The sequence below is a fragment of the Barbus barbus genome, assembly GCF_936440315.1.
Source record: "Barbus barbus genome assembly, chromosome: 24".
NCBI lineage: Eukaryota > Metazoa > Chordata > Actinopteri > Cypriniformes > Cyprinidae > Barbus > Barbus barbus.
Genome location: NC_136752.1, coordinates 14,652,451 through 14,678,297, shown reverse-complemented (window position 1 = coordinate 14,678,297; position 25,847 = coordinate 14,652,451). Strand labels below are relative to the sequence as shown.

Below are 25,847 nucleotides of genomic sequence, written 5' to 3'. Positions count from 1 at the left end.
CAAGTAAAAAAAAAAACTATCAAGAATTTTTAATCAAGAATCAGCAGAATGACTATACTTTGTCACTTCTGTTGCTGTTTTCTGTATTTTTGTTCTTAAATCATCTTGTGCAGTTGAATTGTTTGGCGTAAGGGCACTCTTAATGGCCGCTTATTTACTGTGCGTGCCAGCCATGTTCCCAGTAACAGCATCATTATGTGATAATGGCTTTCTGCTGTTGTCCCAAATGCTCTGTACTCATATTATCATCCCTATTAATTTTTTTCCACTTGATTTCTATCAGCGCTTGTTTTTTGTTCTCCCATGAAGAAAACATCCTGACTGTTGAAACCTCCTAATATTTCAATATTACTTTTCTATGAGACAACACAAATACACAAACACCATGGTTCAGTCCTGGTGGTCCAGACTGCCTTTGGTCTTGGGTAGGAGTTAGCAGGGGTGATTTTTAATCAGCCGTTCCTTGAACTTCTTCTCGATCAGTTGAAGGTTATGCCTCGCTCAGGGGGACGTGTATGAGCCGGAGCATTCAAGGGTAAAGCAACAGTCCGGCTTTCATTATTACACATACACGCACAGACAGGATGCAGGAGTCAGTCACAGTACACCCGTTTAAACACAGAGCGTGATGTGGCATTTTCAGAATCAAACGGGCCTTAACAGAGATTGTCATTCGATCTTGTTCAGCCCCATTAAAATTCAATGTTTTTGCACACACACACACACACATACAAAAAAAAAACTGAGTTCACATGAGTTCATGTTCTTATTCAGGTACAGCTTGACTGCATGCTCCATGAATAGGAGTTAAAGTCAGCATGACTGAATGCTTATCATTGATCTTATTGTGAACGAAACAACAATCTATGTTTGTTTTATTCTTTAAAACAGTTTAGAAATCAAATTTAATCAAGAAATTGTTCATTCAGTGATTGTTTACAATATTGTATTAGACCCCACTAATAATTGAAACATTCTAAAAAAAAGGTCTGTTCATACTGATCGTCTTTTCATATTTATGTAAAGCACGAAATGAACATAAATAAACATCAGAAGGTGTTTTATTTCAACCACGGAACTCACCATTTTTCAAGTTTAAGTCCAAGGAAGTTAATCTATTCTCCTGTCTGATTTGTGGTTAAGGCTATACAGCTGCGTCTACTGGCCTTGCGTATTTACATATTTTCCGAGCCAACAATATAACGTGAAACCTATAAAAAATGGTTTTAAAAAGTATATAGCGCCATAGTTTCATCACTTTAGAGTGTCGCAGTGACCGTCTTTTTGCAGTAGAGGACCTGTCATAGTTTAATGAGTGGGAAGATGACATGAAACGACGTGGTTAACCTGCACTGAAAACAGATGATGAGCACACATGTGCATATGAAGCTCCCATTCAGGGCAAGGTTGACGAGATTTTGTCCATAGAATAATAAGAGCATACGTTTTAACATATCATTTTATTATGTAACACTCAGCATTTAACTTTAGCGCTGCAAGCAATGCATACAGCGCCGGACATGGTAAATTTTGTGGTACGCAAAACAAGTAATTTAAAGGAATACTTTAGCTTATTGTCGTTACCATGGCAGCCAACAACAGCACAGCTTAACCCTCCGCACATATATTTAGTTACATTGAAAAAGTCTCAATTTAGTTGATCTTTTTTACCCCATTATCACATGTATTTCTATGCGTTCTGATTGGTCAGATCGCCTGTCAATCAAGCTCTTTGCGAACGGTCAATTGCAGTCAATGGTACGCAAAACTGTTTGGTTACCAGCATTCTGAAAATATCTTTTTTGTGTGGAAATGATGACAGAATTTTTATTTTTAGGTGAACTATCCTTTTAAATGAAGAAATGTGTCTAAAATGTTTACTCCATGACGTACATTGCTAAGATTAAAAATACAGAGAACATGCGATGAGAGCAGAGCCAGGGCTGGGGTGTGAATTTTTTATGTCCTTTTTAAAAAATTATGAGAGGGTAGCACTTAAATCCACTGTCGTGTCTGCTGAAAGCAGGTGAAACTCCAGAAGTCTGTCAATTTCAAGCGTTTACATTTTAATGTGTATTATTTCCCACATAGTTGAAACTGTCCCAAACTTCCCCCAGCAAGACAGAAACGATAAGAGAGACTTCTGCAGACAAGTTGGCCGTGTTACTTAGACTCTTGAATGCTTACTTTTCTTGGAGCATGCATAATGTTTAATGCAGTATTAATGTGCTCCGTTCTGTCTGATTAATTATTAGTGACTGAAATAGGTTATTGCCTAGTTCATTTGTGCATTACTGAGAGTATTTGTAGCCTTGTTTCAGGGGACTTGAATATTTATGAATGGTGACGACTACTTCACATTCGCGCAAGTGTGTAACTGCTGTGTGTACATGAGCTAAAAATATTGTCGAGCACATCAGATGAGATTTCCCAGATCAGCAGGAAAATAGCATTGACTGAGATTGCATGCGATTCTGTGTGTGCCAAGTGTCCTATAGCGCAAAAAAGGATCCAGGATCTTTTGTGTTCAGCTTGCTGTGTGCAGCGCACATTTCATCCTCCTCACTCACACATATGGACTCAACATAATGATCTGACTTTGATTTATGCGTGTGGCTGTGAATGCAGGAAATTGAGTGGTTCGATCAATGTTATCGGAGGACAAGCAGGGACCATCAGTCGAGTGGAAGGCAGAAGACGTCACAGCGCTGATGAAAATAACATCCAGGTGTGTTTTTGCGTGCTTGATGGACACAAAGAGTGAATCACTATAAATAGAGTACTGATCTCATATATCTGTGTGATTTCAGGTCGTGTCAGAGCAGTCCTCGGACACAGAGCTATCTTCCCCAAAGCTGTTGCCCTTCTTTCCTCCCAATATCCCACCTCCACCTTTTCCTCCTCCCTCCATCGGCACCACACCACCCCTCATACCACCACCACCCGGTATGTGCTGTACACTCATGCACACTCACTTGTGTCAGCAGAAAAGGGACATGTTTTTGCTGTGTGTGTAGTGACGTAATAGCATGTGAATGTTACAACATTGCAGGTTTTTATTCAGCTTGTTCTTGAGCAAATTTTTCACTTCTAATAGTTACAAAATCAAGCAGAACACATCAGACAGTGACACAGTGCAGCATATTAACCAGCTTATTAAATGTAAATCAGATTATTCTCATAACCAGCGGGTCAATCCTCATAATACTATTAATAAAATTAAATTAAAGATTTTTATGCTATGTTTCTGAATATGTTTGCTTATTAAATGATAATATAATACATTTCTGTTCAAAAGTTTGGCGTCAATAAAAAAACAACAAAAAACAATAGAAAATTTATACTTTTCTTCATCAAGTGTGTATTAAATTGATCAAAAGTGACAGTAAAGACATTTATAATGCAACAAAATATTTATATATTTTTTTAAATGCTGTTCTTTTAAAATAGTTCAAAACAGTTTTTTTTAACATTGATAAGAAATATTTTTTATGCATCAAATCAGCATGATCTGAAGGATCATGTGACACTGAAGACTGGGAATAATGGCTGCTGAAAATTCAGCTTTGTTATCACAGGAATAAATTGCATTTTAAAATATATTAAAATAGAAAACCGTTATTTTAATTTTAGTGTTGCCAAACGATTAATCGCGATTAATCACATCCAAAATAAAAGTTTTTGTTTACAGAATATATGTGTGTGTGCTGTGTATATCTATTATGTATATATAAAGACACACACACACATACAGTATGTATTTTGAAAATATTTACTTGTATATATTTATATTCATATAATTAATATTTTATATAAATATATTTATCATATAAACATAACATATTTTTCTTAAATATGTGACCCTGGAGCACAAAACCAGTCATAAGTAGCACGGGGATATTTGTAGCAATAGCCAACAATACATTTTATTGGTCAAAATTATAAATTTTTCTTTTATGCCAAAAATCATTAGGACATTAAGTAAAGATCATGTTCCATGAAGATATTTTGTAAATTTCCTATTGTAAATTTATCAAAACTTAAATTTTGATTAGTAATATGCATTGCTAAGAACTTCATTTGGACAGCTTTAAAGGCGATTTTTCTCAATATTTAGATTTTTTTGCACACTTAGATTCCAGATTTTCAAATAGTTGTATCTCAGCCAAATATTGTCCTACCCTAACAAACCATACATCCATGGAAAGCTTATGATGATATATAAATCTCAGTTTCAAAAATATTGACCCTTATAACTGGTTTTGTGGTCCAGGGTCACATGAGTCCAGAGCGTGGTCCAGAGTACACACACATGTATTCTGTAAACAAAAAACTTTTATTTTGGATGTGATTAATCATGATTAATCATTTGACAGCACTATTTAATTTGTAATAATATATAATGAAATATTACTGTGTTTTTAATCAAATAAATGCAGCCTTGATGAGCATAAGAGTCTTATTTTGATCCATGTGGCTGGACCTTTTTTGACCAGACCAGCACAGGGGAGGTCAAAGGTCATGTTGATATGTTTTCATTGTACTGCATTGTGCATATGGTCATCCGTAGGGAATTTGTGGTTGCATGACAACAGTTATCCAGCATGTGATTGATTCACACCCATGTTGAGCAACCTGCTATGTTCTGAGATCCTAAATATCCTAAACACAAGTCTTATTGGTCTACTTAAAATGTAAGCATTATTTTTTACATGGTATGGTATAGCAAACAGAACTGAATGTGCCTCTATTGCCCCATGAAGTAGTTTGTTAATGTGTTTTCTGTGTTAAAATATTGCACACTGGAGTCACGTGACGTGCTCATGAACCTAGTCGTACTTGAGTAGAGCTCCGTACGTTTGGCCTCTTTTTGCTGATTTTTTATTTTATTTTAAGTTTTATTCATTGGTGGTGCTTTATTTGATGGCATACAGTCGTAAACAGCGGGAGTTGTCTCTGTCGGCTTCACCGATTAAGAAGAAATTCAAGCCACCGACCGCGAGCGATATGATGGACAATATGGCAAACACTGTTACACATTTTGAGGACATTCTAAGAACCGAGTTGATGGCGATGCGCTTCTCACATGTCAGTTGTTCAGTCGCTATGCTCTAAACTGGATCTTCTTACAGGGGAGATGAGAGAACAAAAGAAAGTTGTCACATATCACGATAGGCACGTTGCCGCACTCGAGCAACAGGTTGTGGACTTACAGGATCGCAATAGGCTCAACAATTTGCGTCTGGTTGGATTGCCTGAAGGTTCCGAAAAGGACGACCCTCTGGGCTTTTTGAAAAGATCTCTACCGACGTGGCTCCCGTCTCTGGTGGGCATAGAGATTGAAGTGGAGCGAGCGTATCGCATGTACACAAGGATCTCCTCAGATCGCGCTAAATCTTTAAACTGCTGCGGTACACGGACAGGGAGCTCATTCTGCGGGCCACCAGACTTCATGCCCCGGTGAAAACTTCCGACGGAGCAACGCTGTCTTTCTTTCCAGATTTTTCTCTGGTCGCCGCAAAAAGAAGTAGTGCATTTGTGCTAGTTAGAAAGGAGATGAGAATCCAGAATTTTCTCCTTTATCCTGCAACGCTGAAGGTCATTCTCAAAGTATTTTGTCTTATGCAGTAATTTAGTTTGATACCTATGACTGAACTTAATATTCTGAGTTGTAATATTAATGGGCTAAATGGCCCTCACAAACGTTACAGGTTTTCTGGATTTTTTGCGAAGAAGAAAGATTGATATAGTGTTAGTTCAAGAATCCCATTTGAAAGAGGAGGATATACATGGATCCTGTGTAATAATACGTTTTATGAAGTGGCATCTCACTCCTCTTCGGATACTAAAACCAAGGGTGTCCTAATATTGGTCCGGAGGACTTTAAATATTACTATTTTAGATAAAGGTTGTGATATACAGTTGAAACCAGATATTTACATACACTTCAGAAAAAAACACAAAAACTTTTTTTTCTTTACTGTCAAACATTAAATCAGAGTAAACTTTTTCTGTTTTATATCAATAAATATTAACATATTTTTTGCATTTGTTAAATGTCAGAATCGAGCGAGGGAGAATTTTTTTTTTATTTTTTTTTATCACTTTCATCAAAGTCAGAAGTATACATACACTTCCTTAGTATTTGGTAGAATTGCCCCGAAACTGTTTCACTTGGGCCAAACGTTTTGGGTATCCTTCCTCAAGCTTTCTACAATAGTTTGCTGGAATTTTGGCCCACTCCTCTTGACAGAACTGGTGTAACTGGGTTAGGTTTGTAGGCCTTCTTGCTCGCACTCGCCTTTTCAGTGCCGCCCACAAATTTTCTATGGGATTGAGATCAGGGCTTTGTGATGGCCACTCCAATACCTTGACTTTGTTGTCCTTAAGCCACTTTGTAACTAATTTGGAGGTATGCTTGGGGTCATTGTCCATTTGGAAGACCCATTTGTGCCCAAGCTTTAACTTCCTGGCTGATGTCTTCAGATGTTGCTTCAATATATCCACAAAATTTTCTTTTCTCATGATGCCATCTATTTTGTGAAGTGCACCAGTCCCTTCTGCAGCAAAGCAGCCCCACAATATTATACTACCACCCCCATACTTCACAGTTGGGATGGTGTTCTGAGGCTTCAAAGCTTCGCCCTTTTTCCTCCAAATATACCGTTTATAATTATGGCCGAACTGTTCAATTTTTGTTTCGTCAGACCACAGGACATGTCTTCAGAAATTAAGATTTTTGTCCCCATGTGCAGTTGCAAACTGTAGTCTAGCTTTTTTATGGTGTTTTTGAAGTAATGGCTTTCTCCTCCCAGAGTAACCTTTCAGCTCATGGTGGTACAGGACTCGTTTTACTGTGGATAAGGACACTGTCTTACCAGTTTCAGCCAGCATCTTCACAAGGTCTTTTGCTGTTGTCCTGGGGTTGATTCGCACATTTCGCACCAAAAAACGTTCCTCTCTGAGACTCAGAATCCGTCTCCTTCCTGAGCGGTATGATGGTTGTACATTCCCATGTTTTTTATACTTGCATATTATTGTCTGAACGGATGAACGTGGGACCTTCAGGCATCTGGAAATTGCACCTAAGGATGAGTCACACTTGTGGAGGTCCACAATTCTTTTCCTGATGTCTTGGTTGATTTCTCTTGATTTTCCCATGATGTCAAAGAAAGAGGCTCTGTGTTTTAGGTGTGCCTTTATATGCATCCACAGGATTAACTCAAATTGACTCAAATTGAATCAATTAACCTATCAGAAGCTTCTTAAACTCAGAATGGAATCATCTGGAGTTTTCTTTTTGTTTAAAGACACAAACTTAGTGTATGTATACTTCTGACTTTGATGAAAGTGATAAAAAAAATACATAAAAATTCTCCCTCGCTCGATTCTGACATTTAACAAATGCAGAAAATATGTTAATATTTATTAATCTAAAACAGAAAAAGTTTACTCTGATTTAATGTTTGACAGTAAAGAAAAAAAAGTTTTTGTGTTTTTTTCTGAAGTGTATGTAAATATCTGGTTTCAACTGTAGATGGTAGAATAACACGCATAAAAACAATAGTGTAGAATTTGAATATTGTATTTCTCTCAGTTTATGCCCCTTGTATTCCTGACCCTACTTTTTTCTCTGTTTTGTCAACCTATCTCTTGAAGTTTTCATATTTTGAAATTGTATTGGGTGCAGATGCGAATTCTGTAATGTTGCAAATCCTAGATAGATCTGGACCAAAGGAATCACACTCTCAAGCTTTGTGTTCTGACAAACTTCGGCAATGTGTAACCTCATCCTCGTTGGTGGATAGTTGGCGTTTATTAAAGCCTTCTGCTAAGTCTTTCACTTTCTTTTCTGCTACTCATAAATCCTATTCGCGAATTGACTATTTTCATTTCTACTTCTTTATCTTCAGCTGTTCGTGATGCCGATATCTGTTCCTTATCTTTGTCGGATCATGATGAAAATTTGTGCAGATTATCTTTGATCCCTCGGCTATCTTGTGCCACGAGATGACGATTTAACCCTAAATTATTACAGGATGGAAATTTTTGCAGACAATTCTGAAATAAATTTACTGAGTTTATTAAAATGAACCAAGGTTCAGTGGATGATCCTCGAACACTTTGGAATGCAGTTAAAGGATTTATAAGGAATAACTCAATCTCATATGACTCCTATTTCCTTCAGAACAACCGACACAAAAAGATATTTGAACTGGAATCACAGCTCCAGAATTTGACCAGAGATAATCAGCGTTGTTTCTCAGACAATACACTCGGTAAAATCATGGCGGTTAGGTCCGAACTCAATTCATTACTGAGATCCAGGGCAGAATTCCTGATCCAAAGATCCAGGCAGAATTATTATTTTCAAGGGAGTAGACCAAGCCACCTTTTAGCTCTAAGATTACGCAACAGTGAAAAGTTTGCTAATATTTAAGCAGTGAAATCCCAATCTGGGCTCATGATGACAGACCCAAATTACATTAATATGGCCTTTCACTCTTACTTTCACTCATACTTCTTCTGCTGATAGTGACCCTGACTCTTTTACATCGTTTCTGTCCAACCTTGATTTACCTAGGCTGTCAGATTCAGATTCGGAATACCTGGCTGAAGCGATCTCTCTTCAGGAGCTGGAGTCAGCAATTGGATCTATGAACAAGGGGAAATCCCCAGGCATAGATGGCATTCCAATCAAATTGTATACTACTTTTTGGTCAGATTTAGGCCCCCTCATGTTAGATATGATAAATTTTTCAGTTACTTGAGGCTCATTTCACCCATCTATTAATATAGCTGTTATTTCTCTCTTGTTAAAAAAAGAAAGATCCGACTTCCTGTTCTAGTTACCGGTCACTTTCTTTTATAGGGACTGATGTTATATGCTAAAGTACTATCTTGTCGTCTAGAGAAATTTATGAATCGACTAGTTCATCATGACCAAACAGGATTCATTAAATCTCTCTCAGCTTCGGATAATTTACGCAGATTATATCATATTATTAATTTAAATAGTAGTTTATCCTCCCTCTGCGCAGTATTATCTCTAGATGCGATGAGAGCTTTGGACCAGCTAGAATGGAAATATTTATGGACTGTTCTACAGCATCTGGGTCTGGGATCGAGTTTCATAAATATGATCAAAGTTCTGTATGCCAGTCCAGCAGCCACTGTTCTCCCAGGTGCTGTTCGCTCTAACCCATTCTTTATACATCGAGGTACTCGTCAGGGTTGCCCGCTTTCTCCTTTGTTATTTGCCCTGTCCTTGGAACCCTTAACTCAAGCGGTCTGACAATCTGAAACTATTTCTAATATTTTCGTATTAAATTGACTACCTTACAATGATGTAGTCTCTCTTTCCCTAATTTTAAGACTGTATGCTCAAGCCTCTTCCCTCCGCCCTTTAGCAGTTTGGATTGATCCTGACGCTGCTGTGTCTTGGAGAGCAATTGAGGAATCTATTGTTTATCCGTATAAATTAAAGCATCTTGTTTTTTGGGAGTTCCGCTTAGGCAGTGTAAATCTTGGTTTGGTTCCATTGTAGCCCATCTCCTCTCCACATGGAGGGATGTTGAAAGATGTTCACAACTAGTTACAAAATGGGATAGGCATTCGCCTATTTGCCACAATAATAACCTTTTTTCAGGCAGTACTCCATTTCATTGTCTGCAATGGACTCATAATAAAGTAAACACTCTCAGAGATATCTCTAATGATAGTGGTTTAAAATGCTTCCAGAATCTTAAAACTCAATATAATCTCAACTGCCTGTTCACCCTTTGCGCAAACTAATCCTTCCTTCTGAGGAATCTCCCTCCTCTGCTTCAGTCATCTATCTCTTTCTTCTTGAGCATTCATACAATCCTTTATCTATTACAACTGTTTGGGCTAAGGATCTTAATGAGGATGTGCATGTTTTATTTTCCGATCAGGTATGGGGTTTAAATTGTCTTCTAAAAACCCTAATCACCAAATGATTCATTGGAAATTGCTGCATAGGGTTTAATTGACTCCAGTGAAATGTTTTTATATGAATCTGTCGTCTTCTCCTAAGTGCAACCTCTGTTCCCAAGGAGTTTTAGGCACGTTTTTGCATTTTTGGGAGGAGTGCCCCTCTCTCTCACATTTTTGGACTCAGCTCTCACTGGACCTATCATATTTGTTGGGTACTGAGATATGTTTGACTCCGTGCCATTTTTTCACGAATGACTTTTGGGGCTTCACCTTGTCCATCCAACAAAGATCTTTACTGTTAGCTGCTCTCACAGCAGCAAAAAAAATTGCTAGTCAACTGTTGGAATCCTCCTCACACAATGGACAGAAGAACCTGGACTGTGTATTTGTTGGACATTATCTCAATGGAACTCTCTACTTCTCGTATACATGGATCTAACGTGAAAACTGTAAATTCATGGCATTCAGCTTTTAATGTTGTCTTCTAAAATCTTTGTAAGAATTATTTTATTGTTATTTGTTCTAGCTATTAATATAAATGAATGTTTATTATTATTATTTATTTTATGCTATTTTTTTATTTATTTTCTAAGGGGTGGGATGGGTTTTAAATTTGTACAGTTGCTTTTTGTTTTGGGCTACTGTTCCAAGGAATAAAACGCAGTAAACAGTTGTTAACAAAAAAAAAAAAAAAAAAATATATATATATTGCACACTGCTGTGATTCAAAACGCTGTGAAATGCCCCAAAATGCTTTGTGTGCTTAAGGTTCAAGGTTAGATTTCAGGTGCTAAACCAGATGAGCTGCAGCAGCTGTGCGTGTTTCATTTGACAGCGACTAAATATTGAGCGTGCATGTGTCTCTGTAGGAGTTTGACAACATATGAGCTTGAGCTGGTGCATCTGTATCCAGGTGTGTGTAATTCTCTCCAGGTTTTCCTCTGCAGCGCAGGCCTGCTGGCTGTCAGTTCGCCTAACTTCCTGCTCAGATGTTGCTCCTCCACACTTTCGACAGGAAGTCTATAGTTGAGCTCTCTTAACTCTCTTAACCCATCAGAAATCACTTTCTACCAAATCCAGCCACCCCTCCTCCGGCCCCTTCAGACCTCTCACTGACAGATTCGCCCATTATCCCGTTTTCCAGGACCCACTCATCCTTTTTAATACAGTCAAAATATCAAACTTCCTGGTCAGGCCCAGCCTTTGAAGTTCAGCTTTTAATCCAAAACTAGCTATTTTCGTTTTATCGTAGACGCCCACCTCCCCATCTTTAAGTTATAGGCCTCTCATTTTGACTCGCGCCCCCTGCGGATATCACTGTCCCGTTACGGCCACACTGTTCCTTTTGTGTTGTTAATGTGCTGCGTGTGGCTAAAAATAGCTCAGGGCCGGGAAGAAAGAAAAAGTGCCATGCCAGCAGAATCGTGGCACTAGAAATGTGCTGAATGACCCAGCTGTTCTGAAAGAGAGAGGGGGAAAAGCAGGAGAGAGCCAGTTGTTAGGAGAGGAATGTTTTGATTAAATGGGGTTGTGGAGGAGTGAGAGCTTTTTTTCATTCAAATCATAATTTTAATGACAGATTTGTTAGTAGAGGATTTGTATTTTACATTTTTGTACTGATAGTCTAAATATTTTTGTACAAAAAGAGTCCAGTGATCCACTTTTATTCCTTTAGAGGACATTAATGGTTGTAAACATTCATAAAGTATCTTTACACAATATATCTTTTCAATAAAAGGTCCAGCTACCCAAAATATAAAAACTTCTAACCTAAAAGAAAAATGAAAAATAAAAATAAAATCAAGAAATATGAAAAACACAAATGCTAACTTGTGAAGTACTTCATGATACTGTATGTTAACTGTCACACTAAAATGTAAAGACATTTGTTTCATTCATTCATTCATTGTGAATTAATATTGAAACACTAGTAAAGTTCTATTTCTTGACACTATTGGTAATGCAATAGCATAACATGAACCAAGAATGCACAATACTTTCACAGCATTTCTTAATCTAGATTTATACATTTTAGATTCTACATTGTCTGCATTTTGAATGAACATGAATAACCTAATATTTAAGATTTTTTCTTTCATGTGTTTTGGAAAGAAGTCTTTTATGCTCACCAAGGCTGCATTTATTAGACCAAAACACTAATATTGTGAACTATTATTGTTATAACTATAACGTTTCCATTTTAATATATTTTAAAATGTAATTTATTTCTGTTATGGCAAAACTGAATTTTCAGCAGTCATTACTCCAGTCTTCAGTGTCACATGATCCTTTAGAAATTCTAATATGCTGATTTTCTGATTAAGAATGATCAATTCTTTGATGTATAGAAACATTTCAAAAACATATTTGAACCAAACTTTTTGCTCAAAATACACATTGGCAAATTTATATGGCATAGAAACAGTGTTTGGAGTATCTGTTAATATGCACTAGAAGCAGATCTGTGATCTTACTGAACTATTTTAGAGCTTGCAACAGATCTCTGACATAAATTAGCATAGCATCCACAGTCAGACTGAAAAAAGAGTAGTTTAGGGCATAGTTCACAAAGAACCTACTTTCTTAGAGGACTCTGAAGTTTCAAGGACAACACAGATGATTTGCGAGGCTCCGTGTGAGAGGATACATGCGTTGGAAGGGAACGCTGCATTTCTGCCTCGTTCTGTGTTAGCCGTAGCTGCGTGACTTCTGTGTTCCTCAAATTACTGTTTTTCTTTATCCTTTTTTTTGTCATTTTTGTTGTTGTTGAAAACTCTCTTTTGGAGTTGGCTCCCATCAGGGGTCCATGGAAAAACAAAAGGGGATGGTGCCCAGATGTGCATGAATGTTTGTGAGTGTGATCAAAGCAGATAAGTGTGCCTCAGCCATGTGATGGAGAATGTGTTTTTTGGAATGCTGCGAAGGCCCATTTGTTTCACGCACGTGTTTAAGGGAGGGCGTTATGGTTAGCGGGGCAGTAAAAGTTGCAGGCCACTGCGTTTGTTGAATTCTGTCTGGATGTGTCATTGAGTGTGTGTGTGTTGAGTCATTTGAAGTCACAACATCTGGACATACGCACACAGACACAAACATGCATTTTCTATAATAAATGAAATCATATGAAGACAGTTGAACATTTGGACTACATATACTCTTATGATTTTAATATTTCTCCTTTTTCATGCTTACAGCTTTGATTTCACCATATCATTATTCACATGACATCTGTTTATGCCTGCCGTTTCAGGTTTCCCACTACCCCCTGGTACCCCTCCTCCTATGATACCACCATTAGATAGGTAAGTGTTCGTGTGTTTTTTTTTAATTTTTATTACTGATTGATCGTTAAGAATTATAGCAAGGTTTATGATATATGGATCATGTGTGTATATGTGTCCAGGTTGGTGTCATATAGAAATTGGAGAGAAAGACAGAGGAGAGGTAGCAGACAGAGAAAGCAAGAACATAGCAAGTCACTATACAGGCAAAAGAAGGAGAAAAAGAAAGACCGAGAAAGAAAGGGAGAGAGAAAGAGGTAGAGCTTGTGAAAGAAACTTAGGCCCCATTTACACTAGTGCATTTTCGTTTTAAAACGGCATTTTAGAATGAAAACGATCCCCGTCTACACTGGCATTTCCGTTGCTTTTCAGAAAAGATCTCTGTCTACACTACAGAACCGAAAACACATGTCACGTGACCATTCATGTAGGTACAACCATAGATATGTATAGGTAGATTCCCTATTATTTAGATGGTGGACGCGTTTACGTGCTTGGAGAGGTCAAATGGGGAATCTACCCATACATATCTATGGATACAACAACGAGGATGATGTTATTGTTTACACGGTTGTCAAGGATACGCAGAGCAAATGTGGGCAGCCACGCCATCGTTTTCAGAAGTCTCCATTTTGGTTCATTTACACTGAAACGCTATCCCGGAGTTTTCAAACTAAAACGGGGTCTGCAGTGTTTCCATTTTCGACATAAATTATGCATTTTAAAACGAAAACGCAGTAGTGTAAATGGGGCCTTAATAACGTTACGTTGTTGCAGACCTGTGTCTCGGAACACCTGAATATCAGTTGATATTCAAATAAAGCCAATAATTGAGTGTCCATCCATACACTTTATGCAAATTGAGATATAGCATAAGAATTTATTAAAAACACCAAGATAAGAAAAAAAATCCGAAATGCCTATAAACTAATCTAAATTGATGTATTTTTTATTTGAGGTGATTAAATATTTTAGCAGTAATACAGTGACATCACAATTACTGTTATTAATATATATATATATATATATATTCAAATGTAACTTATTTTTGTGATGACAAAGCTGAATTTCTAGCAGCCTTTGAGTCTTCAGTGTCACACAATCCTTCAGAAATCATTATACTATGCTGATTTGGTGTTCAAGAAACACTTCTTATTATCACTGTTGCACTGATTATTATTAACAGTAAAACTATTATTAACAGTTGCACTGCATAATATTTTTGTGGAAACCATGATGCTTTTCCAGTATTCAATAGAAAGTTCAAAAAGCAGCATTTATTTGAAATGTTCTCTAAGGGCGTGTTCACACCCGGCGTCTTTTTTGACTAGAAAATGTTGACAAGCACTTTTTTTAGTAAAATAAAAAGCTGGCAGCATTTTGGTTACAAAAGTTACGTCTTTTGTTGCTATAACAACAGCTGCAATGGTAGCCTAGCGCTGTGTGCTGCAGAAATGTCGGCTTTTGAAGTTTGCGTTGGCTTTTGAATTTAACGGGGAGGTTGAGGTTTGTGGGAGCACGACGTTATACGGGGAAGGAAACTGTATGGTGCTTCCAACAATTTCATACAACTCCCTGTGGAGCAACTTTCTAGTTGTTTTGTTGTTATGGAAACGACTCACCACTCGCTTGTCATTGGTCAGCTGTCAAAAAGGTGCTTGATGTAGGGCGTTTTTTTTTTTGTTTTTTTTTCAGAAAAGTTGAACTTTTTTCAACTTGAAAAGACGTCTTGAGCTGCAGAAAAAGACGCCGGCGGTGGCGTTTTAAAAAGCGCTCAGGACTTTTTTGAAAACACTGTTTACTCCATAGAATTATAATGTAAAACAGACGCTGGCAGCTTCAAAAAAGACGCCAAGTGTGAACATAGCCTAACATTGTAAATGTCATGACTATCACTTTTAATCTGTTTAATGCGTCCATACTGAATAAAAGGATTAATTTCTTAAGTATTTCTGTCTTAATTTCTCTTATCAGCAGTGCATATTTCGCAACTTGAATGGAAACATATAGTAATTTTTATAACCTCTATTACCATCTTCAGAAATCAAGCAATAGGCCAAAAAAAAGACATTTTAGTTTAAATAGCATAACGTTTAAATGGGAAATGTATTTGCTACATTATCTAATTAGCATAATTAATGAATCGTGCTAAAACAACCCAAACATCACATGCAAAATAAATGATACAACCAGTGGGCACAATATTATCTTATAGCAGACTGCTATGTGATAAATTGTCACTACCAAAAGGAAACATCACATAAATCTGAAGAAAAAAAAAGATGCCCATGAGATTGAAGCAAGAAAGTTATGTAAGTTTAAAAGTTATGGGACTCAAGCATTGTGTCCCTCATGACAGAGATGATTGACTCTTCCTAAAGCTGTGATTGGCAGCCTTCATGGAGTTTATGGGACAGTAAAACTAGGCTGCAACTACAAAAGCTGTACCGCTCTGTCAGAGTCGTTACTTCTGTCTCTATTCCTGCCTGCAGTATGTAGGGCAGCTCATCAAAGTTTCACTCCAGACTTAGAAGAAGAGAAATCAAGACAAAAGCACTAAACTTCCATCTGCTTCAGTTAATCCACTGTGACTGTCTTTCTTCTGTACACACAGAATTACTTATTCAGTTTGATCCAGCTCTTTCAGCTCATCCTTTGCTTGGAAGCTATCAAACGTGTGTTTAAGGTGGTTAAGTGTGTGTGTGTCTTTGTACATGTACTCATTTGCTTCTCAGCTCTCTGATGCTATAACTTATCTTCTTAGGACTAAAATACAGTTAAAAAGCCGTCCCTGACCGAGTCAAATGCCAAATAAGGCAGAGAGAGACACAGACAGGGTGGCCATGTTTGTGCCTCCGGCCTCCTGTTTACAGGCATCCAGAACTCCCCATCCATCTATGCCTCATACTCTTCCTCCCTTTCTCCCCAAGACAAACAGCCAAGTCTTGGCCTGTCTATCTCCCTCTTACTTTATTTCTAAATTCACTCCCCTTCACAGTTTGACAGGCATCATCATCTGCAGAACATTCGTGTGGTTCAGTGCCAATTGGTTTATTGTGTGTGTGTGTGTGTGTGTGTGTGTGTGTGTGCGTGTGTGTGCGTGCGTGCAGGACAGTATATAGTAAATAATGTATAGTAAATAAAAAGGGTCCTTATACAAAGCCATGAGGGACACCCCTGAAATGCTCTCTGGGAGATCGTTTCAAAATTATTATTAATTTTGTATATTTATTATTTATTTAAAATAATTTATTTTGTTTTAGAAAAATATTTATTTATTTATTTTAAATGTATAAATATAGCACACATTACTATAGATATATTCCTGATTTTATATGCATTTATATTTAAATACACATTTTTAGAATAATATATTGCATTATAAATATGTTGAACATGATATTAACCTAAGCATTTAAAGTCCTATCTCTGTCCCTGTTGGCATTATTTTGTTATATTTTCATCATCTTTATCTCTAATTCTCTTTGCTATTTTTAGACTCTTTTTTTCACCATCTTCTAACCCAGCTCCATAATTTTTTTTTTTCCTTTTCCTGGTCCTTAAGTTTGCTTTTTCCTTCTTTTTTCTGTTGTTTAAAGAATGGTTCTTCTCACGTCTCAGTCTCTCTGCCAAGTCCAAACATCCTTGAAGGCGTTTCCGTTCATCCAAACCTTGCCAACCAAGGACTGTATAATTCATGAATCACTTCCTCTCATACCATCACACCAAAAAACTCACTTTTCTTCTTTTTCTCTCTCTTTTTCTGTCCTCTCTGTCACATGTATGCTCATTTTTCATACTTAAACATCACGTGCTGGGAGTATATAGTAAATATAACGGGTCCTTATACAAATCCCTGAGGGACACCCCTGAAATAGCCCACAAGGCTCTCTGGGGCATCATTTCAAAAGCACAACACCTTTCCTTCTGCTTTAAATGTATCATGCTTTGGCTCTCCAGTCGACATAAAGAATTCACAGTCCATGTTTAGGAAGCCCATTTTCCACAACTTTTTAGGGAAAAGACAATCATTTTATATTAAATGCAAATTGATTTCAATGCTGGGTTTTGATAGATGCCTTGAGACTTGTCATCCACATCAGCAATCCCTCATCACATGTTGTGGAATATCAATAATAATTGTTTTATTGATACGTTTACTTACCAGAGCAATGCAGAGCAGCCTACTGGTTGGGCTGCATCTTTGCACAGCCATTAGTGTGAGCCCATTAGGGTCAAATTCTGCAGTGATTAGCTGTCTTAATGAGCCAGGTGCTAAGTAAGGCTTACTTCAGGGGTGAGATGAGACTGTAACTGCCAGTTCATCTAACATCGATTATCATAAATTCCTCCTCTCATCTTCTTTTGTCTGTTCTGTTGTGTATAGATATAGAACAAGAATCAGAAAAAGACATACTGAACATGTATTGTAGCTGGCTGAATTTAAAAGGGTTCATAAGCAAGAGAAGAGAGGAAGTGGGATGGAGGAAGGAAGAAAGACAAAGAGAAACCAGAACAGCAGCATCTTTTCCAGAGATATTATTAAAAACTGTGCACTTTTAACCAACACCTGACCACAAGGAGTCCTGTTGGATGCGATTTCTCTTATACACACACTTAACTTCTACTCCTGCAGAATGCCCCGGAAGCAGGGCGGGGAGCCAGGGTTTATGGATCACCAATTGCACGTTTGCCTGAGCTGTATCTGCTCACATACTCGCACACATAATCACACACTGCTGGCACATTACCGGGCACATGCTGCACTTTGAGTTAATGCCAGTAACATCAAACAATGAGGAAATTGAGCTCAGAAACAGAGGAAAGTCTTTTGATCATTGTGAAAAGTTCTGTCTACCCCTTTTTTCTCTTACTGTTTGCCTGTTTTGTTGGTATGCTCTATTTATTCCTCTCTCTTTGTTGTTAGTTAAAAATAACGGAGTGTTACTGCTCTGTGCTGTAAGAGCAAATTACTCTAAAATTGTAATGTAATATATATTTTTAACACTCAGTTTTGTTCATAAGGTCAATTTGGGCAAAGTAAATCATATTGCATACGTTACAGTTCCACTTTTTCGTGAAAGAGAAAAATTTGATAGACTGTGTATGTGAATCCATATGATTTTAAGAAAAACAAATCAAGCTATTTAAAATATTTAAAATAGTGGATGATTGAACCACACTTTCGACACTAATGTTGTCTTTCTAATCACAACAGACTGGCGGGAGGCTATGATCGACGCTCAGCTACATCTTACTCCTTCCCTGCAGGTATGAATATTGAAAGTTTATAAAAGATGTGCACTTCACCAGCAATCTTTGGTAAAACTTAATAATGAATATATTTTGTTGAATGATTGTTCTAAAAAGCCTTTGGTTCTTTGCCAGTTATAACTTAATAATCATCATTTTTAGCAGTTCAAAGGTTAAGCAATAAATTTTCGACTTAAGGGAAATGAAATATACTTGCTAATGGAACATTTTGAGTTTTCATTGGCTCCTGAATTATGTGTGTGTGTGGGAAAGGAAACCTCGAAATGTTTTGTATATGTGTTTTAAGTCTGTGTTTGAGGAACATTTCCTTGTGGATTTGCCTAACATCTTGTAGCGAATAGTGAGAAAATATTTAATTTGGAACCCGCATTTGGAGCGTCTTGATTGGAGCATCAAACACCCTGGGCCGCCAGTCAAAAGAGTGAAAAGAAAAGTTTCTGCTCACACAAACATAGCCAGACTGCCACACACATCACAGAGCTCTGTACATGTGAGGATGCATGGGGAGGCATGCGGTTGGTGGCGACTACAGAAAGTTGAACTGCATACAAAGTGTTAGCATACTCAACACTCTCTCATCATCACTACACATACACAAACACACACGTCCTGTTGAACTGTAGAGGGATACGTTTCCAGCCACTGAGCATAGAAATGCCCTGCAAGCATTTCCACTGCAGTCCAGCACACATCATTATTACAGGCAGAGGTTAACAAGGACATATACACACACACACACACAGAAAAATGAGCATGTCAGAAAATCTGCTGTGGCCTTGTTAACCTCTACATGTTGTAGTGATTTGGGCATACTTAAGAGGCTAAATCAGTTATTGTCACTGTGAGATTTCAGTGATTGTTGTATGCATGTTAGTGTGTAAAAGAGAGGCAGAAATCAAGCAATAGCTGTTATAGTAATAGCAAGCTGTTTCCCTGCCATCTGTCACAAATGTGCAGTTTAAATATGCAGCAAAAATGTGCTGCATAAAACTGGTATGCCTTTGGGACAGAATTGAACTAGGTTTTTTTATGGTTGTTGTGTTATCGTAAAATGTCAGATCTTAGGTTAGGGGCTAGCCAGATTGATCTCAGTTTTTTTGAGTGATATTTAATGTCACTATTGTAATTCATTATTGTGTGTATGTGTAATAATGAATTATTATATATTTCACACATTTAACAATTATTAATATTAATATAATATAATAATTAAATGCAGTACATTATCAGTTATATATTATCATTACATTTTCTGACAATAGATTTCAATAGATATGTATTGATTTCTGTTAATAGAAAATAATGTTAAATAATGTCTCTTTTTTTCCAGGTGTGTATTCACCTGCAGTGGGCATGGCTTCATGGTCAGGTGTGATAGACAGTGGCAAAGCATGGGAAAACTACACTCGCCATAATAAAGAAAGGGTGAGAGAGAAAACCAGAGATAGAGGACACAAAAAAGAGCGGGAGAGAGAGCGGTATAGAGAAACCGATCGAGAACACAGTCCGTCCTCACAAGATCACAGAAGGTAAGACAGCCGATCAGCCAATCAGTCAAGACAGCCATAGTCTCAATATAGAAAGGTTAAATAGACCTTTAATTGGAGCTGTTTTTAAGATCCGTGCAAGTATTTGTCTTTGTGTCATTCTAAACCAGCATTACTTGCATTCCTCTGTGAAACACAAACTAGAAATTTGTAGATTACTGGTTTTTCTTTTTCCATGCAATTAGTCCACAGCGGGTGTAGAGCTTTTTAAGCTTGAAAAACGAAGCAAAAGAATTATAAAAGGACAAAATTGCAAGTCTTCTGAAGCCATATGACAGCTTTGTGTGAGCAACAGACAGAAATTACTCACTGATAGTTATGATCAGATCATTGAGTGATTTAATTTTTTTTTTTTGTGAACTGAATCAACATACTATATTCATATAAAAGAACAAACTTAACAAAATAAATTAACTCATACAAAGCTATCGTGTTGCACCAGAAGAAGTGAAATAGAGTAAGGATGTCACGATACCAAAATTCTAGTAGTCGGTACGATACCACTAAAAGTAGATGATACTCGATACCAAGTCGATATCACGGGAAAAAAATACTTAAACATTTGCATTTTATTTAACATTACAAAAACACAACATTAGTGGCACTTGGCCTTCAAATAACACACGCACGGACTCGCACACACCTATACAATGAATGCAAGCATTAGTTTAAATTCACTGACATACTGGCAGGCCGAAAATATTTTTAAAACCATTTACATAAACAACAATTATTTAAACCAGTAATATTAGCCAATAATGTTAATAAGGATATTCTGCGGATGGATACACAACGAATGAACAAGCTGTTAGCTGTCAGACAGTTATGTATGTGCGTGATCATGCACAGTGCTTGTGCTTTCAGAGCTGCGTGCTCTCATTTAAATCTCACACAATCTTATTCATAATATATTGTCACCATCTTCCACGTGTAGTTCTTTGTGCTTGTAGACACTTTTTCTTCTTTACCCTTTGAGGGCCGACTGAAACATTTCCAGACGTATGCTCTGCCTGCCCCGACAGTTCCAGAAGAATTGCAGCCTTGCTAGTTGCTACCTTCAATACCATCGGTACTCATGCTACTGAAGAAAAACAAGTACCGGCAGGATTTTGACATTTTTATACTGACTTGGTACCATAGTATCAGTTCTTGTGACATCCCTAAAATAGAGTCTAATGGATCATTTTTATGGTTTATTTTATGGTGCATTGCATCCTTTTCAAAGCTTGGCAACTTCAGTTCCTTTTCATTGTAACTTAATGCAGCAAAGTAACCAACACACATTCGTCAGAATTACTGCTTTAGTGTGCTACAGAAGAAAGAATACAGTTTGGAAAGAATTTTCACTTTTGGATGATTCATATTTTGTTCTCATTGACCTCACAAACATTATTCGTTGCTGTGGAGGCAGTATGAGGTCACATGAGGAGAAAGCTGAGATTAAAACAGGGCAGTAGAACAGCTGGGAAGCACACCGGTCTGTCAGACTAATGAAGTCAACATGCTCTCACTCTTTTAGATCATTTCTCTCTTACTCTCACTTCACATGAACATGCGTTACCATATCTCGATGTCTGAATGGGTAAAGCGGTAATACTTTATTTGAAGGGGTGTGCATAAGACTGACATGACACCTTCATAATCATGACATGACACATGCCATGAATATGAAGGAGGTTTTATGCATGTTTATGACAACTGTCATTAACTGTCATTCACTCAGTTATGTCATTTTTAATGCAAAGATGACATTATTTGACCTAACCCTACCCCTACCCTTACCCCTAACCCTAGCCCATAACAAAGACATCTCAATGTCATCTTTACATTAAAAATGACATAAATGAGTGAATGAAACTTAATGACAGTTGTCATAAACATGCATAAAAAAGCTTCATATTCATGTCATGTCATGATTATGAAGGTGTCATGTCAGTCTTATGCACACCCCTTCAAATAAAGTGTAGCCGTATATCCTCTCTTGTGCCTTAAGGGTTGTTTTAATCAAAAATTGTGTCAACGTGCTAAATAAAATGACTGCCAAATCTCAACATGGGTCCTCTGACTCACTGCTGGGCCTGTGTGAAGACACACACACTTTTGACATGGTACCACATAAACTGACTTTGCCACACATAGCCGCACATGCCAAGGCTTTGAAGGTATGTTAGCGGATTTGCGCCTGTGCCTTTGCTCAGAGAGAGCAGAGATCCTACTGACCAACATATTCATTCAGCTCTCAGATCCTCTGTCTGATATACACTGACAAATCTCTGTCTTCTCTATCACTGTTTTATGTAATATCCACATAGAAACTGCACAATCCATCACTGTCTGGCACATGCTGAGTGAACGACAATAACTCTGTTCACCATACACAACCTCTCTCACTTTAGCACATGCTGAGAGAGCTTTACATCCATCACACACACTAAGATCCTGTTTATGGCTGGTAAGTTCCATTTCAAGTGATTTGATCATGAGCTATAAATATGAGTGTCAATGGGTCTAAAATGTTTTGTGGTCCAATCTTTCTTTCAGGGGTGTCTCTCAGGGTTTGTATAGGGTCCATTTATATTTACTATACTCCCAACAAGTGATGTTTAAGTTATGTTTAGAAATACTGCAAAACACCACATTGCATTGATTTTAAACTTTAGCCAGTTTAAAAGAAAAATGCTGCTTGTAAACATTTTTATATGCAGACTTCACAGGATATCTTGTGTGATAAAGTAAATGAATGAATATAGGTGATATAGTGTAGAGTTCATTTTTAAGTGGAATACATGTATTTGACAAAAGCACTTTAATTAAGCTCAAAACATCACATTTGTGGCAAATTAAAATGAGTTTTTAAAATGTTTTTGATTTTTTTTTTTTTTAATACTTATAATATTAAACTGGTACCTTTTGTCATTTGTTTTGCCTGATCACTCATGATAGGTTCAACAAAGGTGAATGTTAATTCCAGGTGTAAACAGGGCTGAACCCAAGAGCAAGATAAACACAGAGAAATCTGCCACACTAACTTTTTCCTTCTTTTCTCACTTAGCCCTTTCCCTCGCTCAATCTCGCTCTCTCTTTTAATCTGATTGGTAATCTCTCTCTCTCTCTCTCTCTCTCACACACACACACACACACACACACACACACACAGACACTCACAACATGTCTTACTCATTGTTCCTTGATACATGTATAAGTCCCAGAGGAACATGTATATGGTTCTAATCCTTATTAAATAGCATGAAAAATTTGTAACAGCATGTGACTTATAAACACAACATTTATGTTGGGCTTGCAGCAGTGGCTGCTAACAGTAACATAGATATCAGTTGTCTAACTATGAGAAATGCACAAAGAGGTTACTTAAAAGGATAGTTCACCCAAAAGTTTCAAGTGACTGCTAATTACAGACAGATTGATCAGGTTATTGAGTTTGTCTCTTTTGTCTGTCTTTCTTTTTCTGTGTGAATGTGCACAGAGAAAGAGAGAGAATGTGGTAAATGCATACTTGGAGGCATTCATTAATGTACTGTACTTCATAACGGCTGTACGTTGAGCCATTTAAGAGAGATGCAGTGCGTTTGTCTGACAGTGACCCTGTTAACATGCACAATAATATATATTCTTATATAATTTGTGTATGTTAACAGTGTTGGGGAAGCTACATTTAAACTGTAACTATTTAGATTGGAATATAAAGTACTTAATGTTTAAGCCTACAATGCGTACAATGTTTAAGCCTATGTTGAGCATTTCAGATGATTACTTGTGAGGTTCTTTGACAATTAGGATACCTATGTAGCTAACGAGTCATCTCACTCTGTTTTAGAATAGACTGAAGCGCTTATTATTCCCTCATTATTAATAAATGTGCTTGTACATGTGTGTGCAGTGAGGAGGAGCATGTGTCTCGACACAGGGATCACAGTCATTATGGAAGCGAGAGGTACCGGGAAAGCTCGGGAAGAGAAGGAATGAGAGACAGACATCGAGAAAGACGACACCGAGACCGGAATGAACAACACAGATCCTCACGCAGGTAATGCCAGGAAAATTCACCAGGGCGCCGGACAGTAAATGAAAAATATCAAAGGTGACTAAAATGCCCTAGATGTTAGGCAGAAAAAGTCCTTGAAGTGAATGCCTCTGTTTTTTTATGTTATCTAACATTTGATATATATTTCATAATATTGTATTCTAATCCTATCTAGTTATGGGTTTAATTCCTCTACTGACACCATAGTGACCTGTAGCTGTCATTTGTATTCACTGTTTCAGAGTCAAAATTTATTCTAACAGATCATTTCTGTTTACTGACATTATTTAGAGCTTTTCTAAATTTGATGTTGATTTTGATTATATAAATGGCATCCATAATTGTTCAGATAAATGCATTTTTAAATTATATTATATTATATTATACTCTACATAGAACAAGTAATGTCAAAAGATTTTATTTTATTTTACTGTATTGTATTAGAGGTACTGTAAAAATACCCCTGAAAATTAATTTAATAGTAATGAATAAATATTGTCCCTTAATTAGGGGAAAAAAGTAATTTTCTCATATATAATACCCAAAACACTTACAAATTCATTCACAAAACACCACAACAAATGCATGTACAGTATGTCCACATACAAAACATGCCATTACAGTTCCACAACAGTCACATCATGCAGAGTAACACACACAAAAGGCGTACAAAGCTGATTCATTGGGGGCAAACCATCTTATATAACCATTATATATAGATCATGTGACCTTCTTCTTTCTGTCTCTCTTATTAGTGGCAGCAGTAGGAGGCGTCATGATAGTGATGACGCAGAAAGCCACAGGAGACACAGGCACAAACGCTCTAGACACAACCGAGGAAGCCTTGAGCCCAGCGAGGAGTGCAGTGTGAACCAGGAAAACCAGTCAGAGGCCACAGAATAACTCCCTGGCCAGCTGGTGAGCCCGTTTGTTGACCAGTAGGAGGTCTTTAGTGAAAGATCATTAGTCTCGTCACCAGTCAGAGCACGAGTAAACAACTGTGAATAGACTTTGATTAATCGTATGCCAAACACTTGATAAGCCAATTTATGTTACCGTTTTAGCAATTTAACATTTAATTTTTTGAAAATTTGATTTAAAAAAAGTAAAAGGTGGTCAGAAGAGTACACCATTTTTAATTTATTTATTCATTATTTAAAATGACTTTAATTGTTTTGGTAATACAAAATGGTATTTTTGTTGTGCCAAATGTTAATTTTGTTCAAGCAAAATCATTATAAACGTGATCAAGAAATGTAAACAGTGTGTGAACCATGATTTGGTGTGGAGAAAGAAAGAAATTAATACATTTTATTCAGCAAAGATGCATTAAAGTCATCAACACTGACAGTAAAGACATTTATAATCTTAAAATATTTAGATTTCAAATAAATGCTGTTGTTTTGGATGTTCTATTCATCAAAGTATCCTGAAAAAAAAAAATATCTCAACAATATTATCCAGCACTAATGTTTTCAACATATATACACTGAACAAAATTATAAACGCAACACTTTTGTTTTTGTCCCCATTTTTCATGAGCTGAACTCTAAGACTTTTTCTATGTACACAAAAGGCCTATTTCTCTCAAATATTGTTCACAAATCTGTCTAAATCTGTGTTAGTGAGCACTTCTCCTTTGCCAAGATAATCCATCCACCTCACAGGTGTGGCATATCAAGATGCTGATTAGACAGCATGATTATTGCACAGGTGTGCCTTAGGCTGGCCACAATAAAAGGCCACTCT

General features: G+C 37.1%; 1 protein-coding gene across 1 annotated transcript in view; it reads left to right on the top strand.

The window, feature by feature from the left end:
• LOC306843871 (pre-mRNA 3'-end-processing factor FIP1-like) overlaps positions 1 to 25,357 on the top strand; it is a 33,329-nt gene extending 7,972 nt beyond the window's left edge. The window contains exons 9-15 of the mRNA XM_079375569.1: positions 2,629 to 2,728; positions 2,811 to 2,946; positions 13,205 to 13,256; positions 18,454 to 18,506; positions 19,840 to 20,038; positions 23,955 to 24,101; positions 24,854 to 25,357. Of these exons, the coding sequence (XP_079231695.1) occupies positions 2,629 to 2,728; positions 2,811 to 2,946; positions 13,205 to 13,256; positions 18,454 to 18,506; positions 19,840 to 20,038; positions 23,955 to 24,101; positions 24,854 to 25,001 (835 nt within the window). The 3' untranslated portion in view covers positions 25,002 to 25,357. The remainder of the gene's footprint in view (positions 1 to 2,628; positions 2,729 to 2,810; positions 2,947 to 13,204; positions 13,257 to 18,453; positions 18,507 to 19,839; positions 20,039 to 23,954; positions 24,102 to 24,853) is intronic.
• Positions 25,358 to 25,847: the final 490 nt, after the last annotated feature.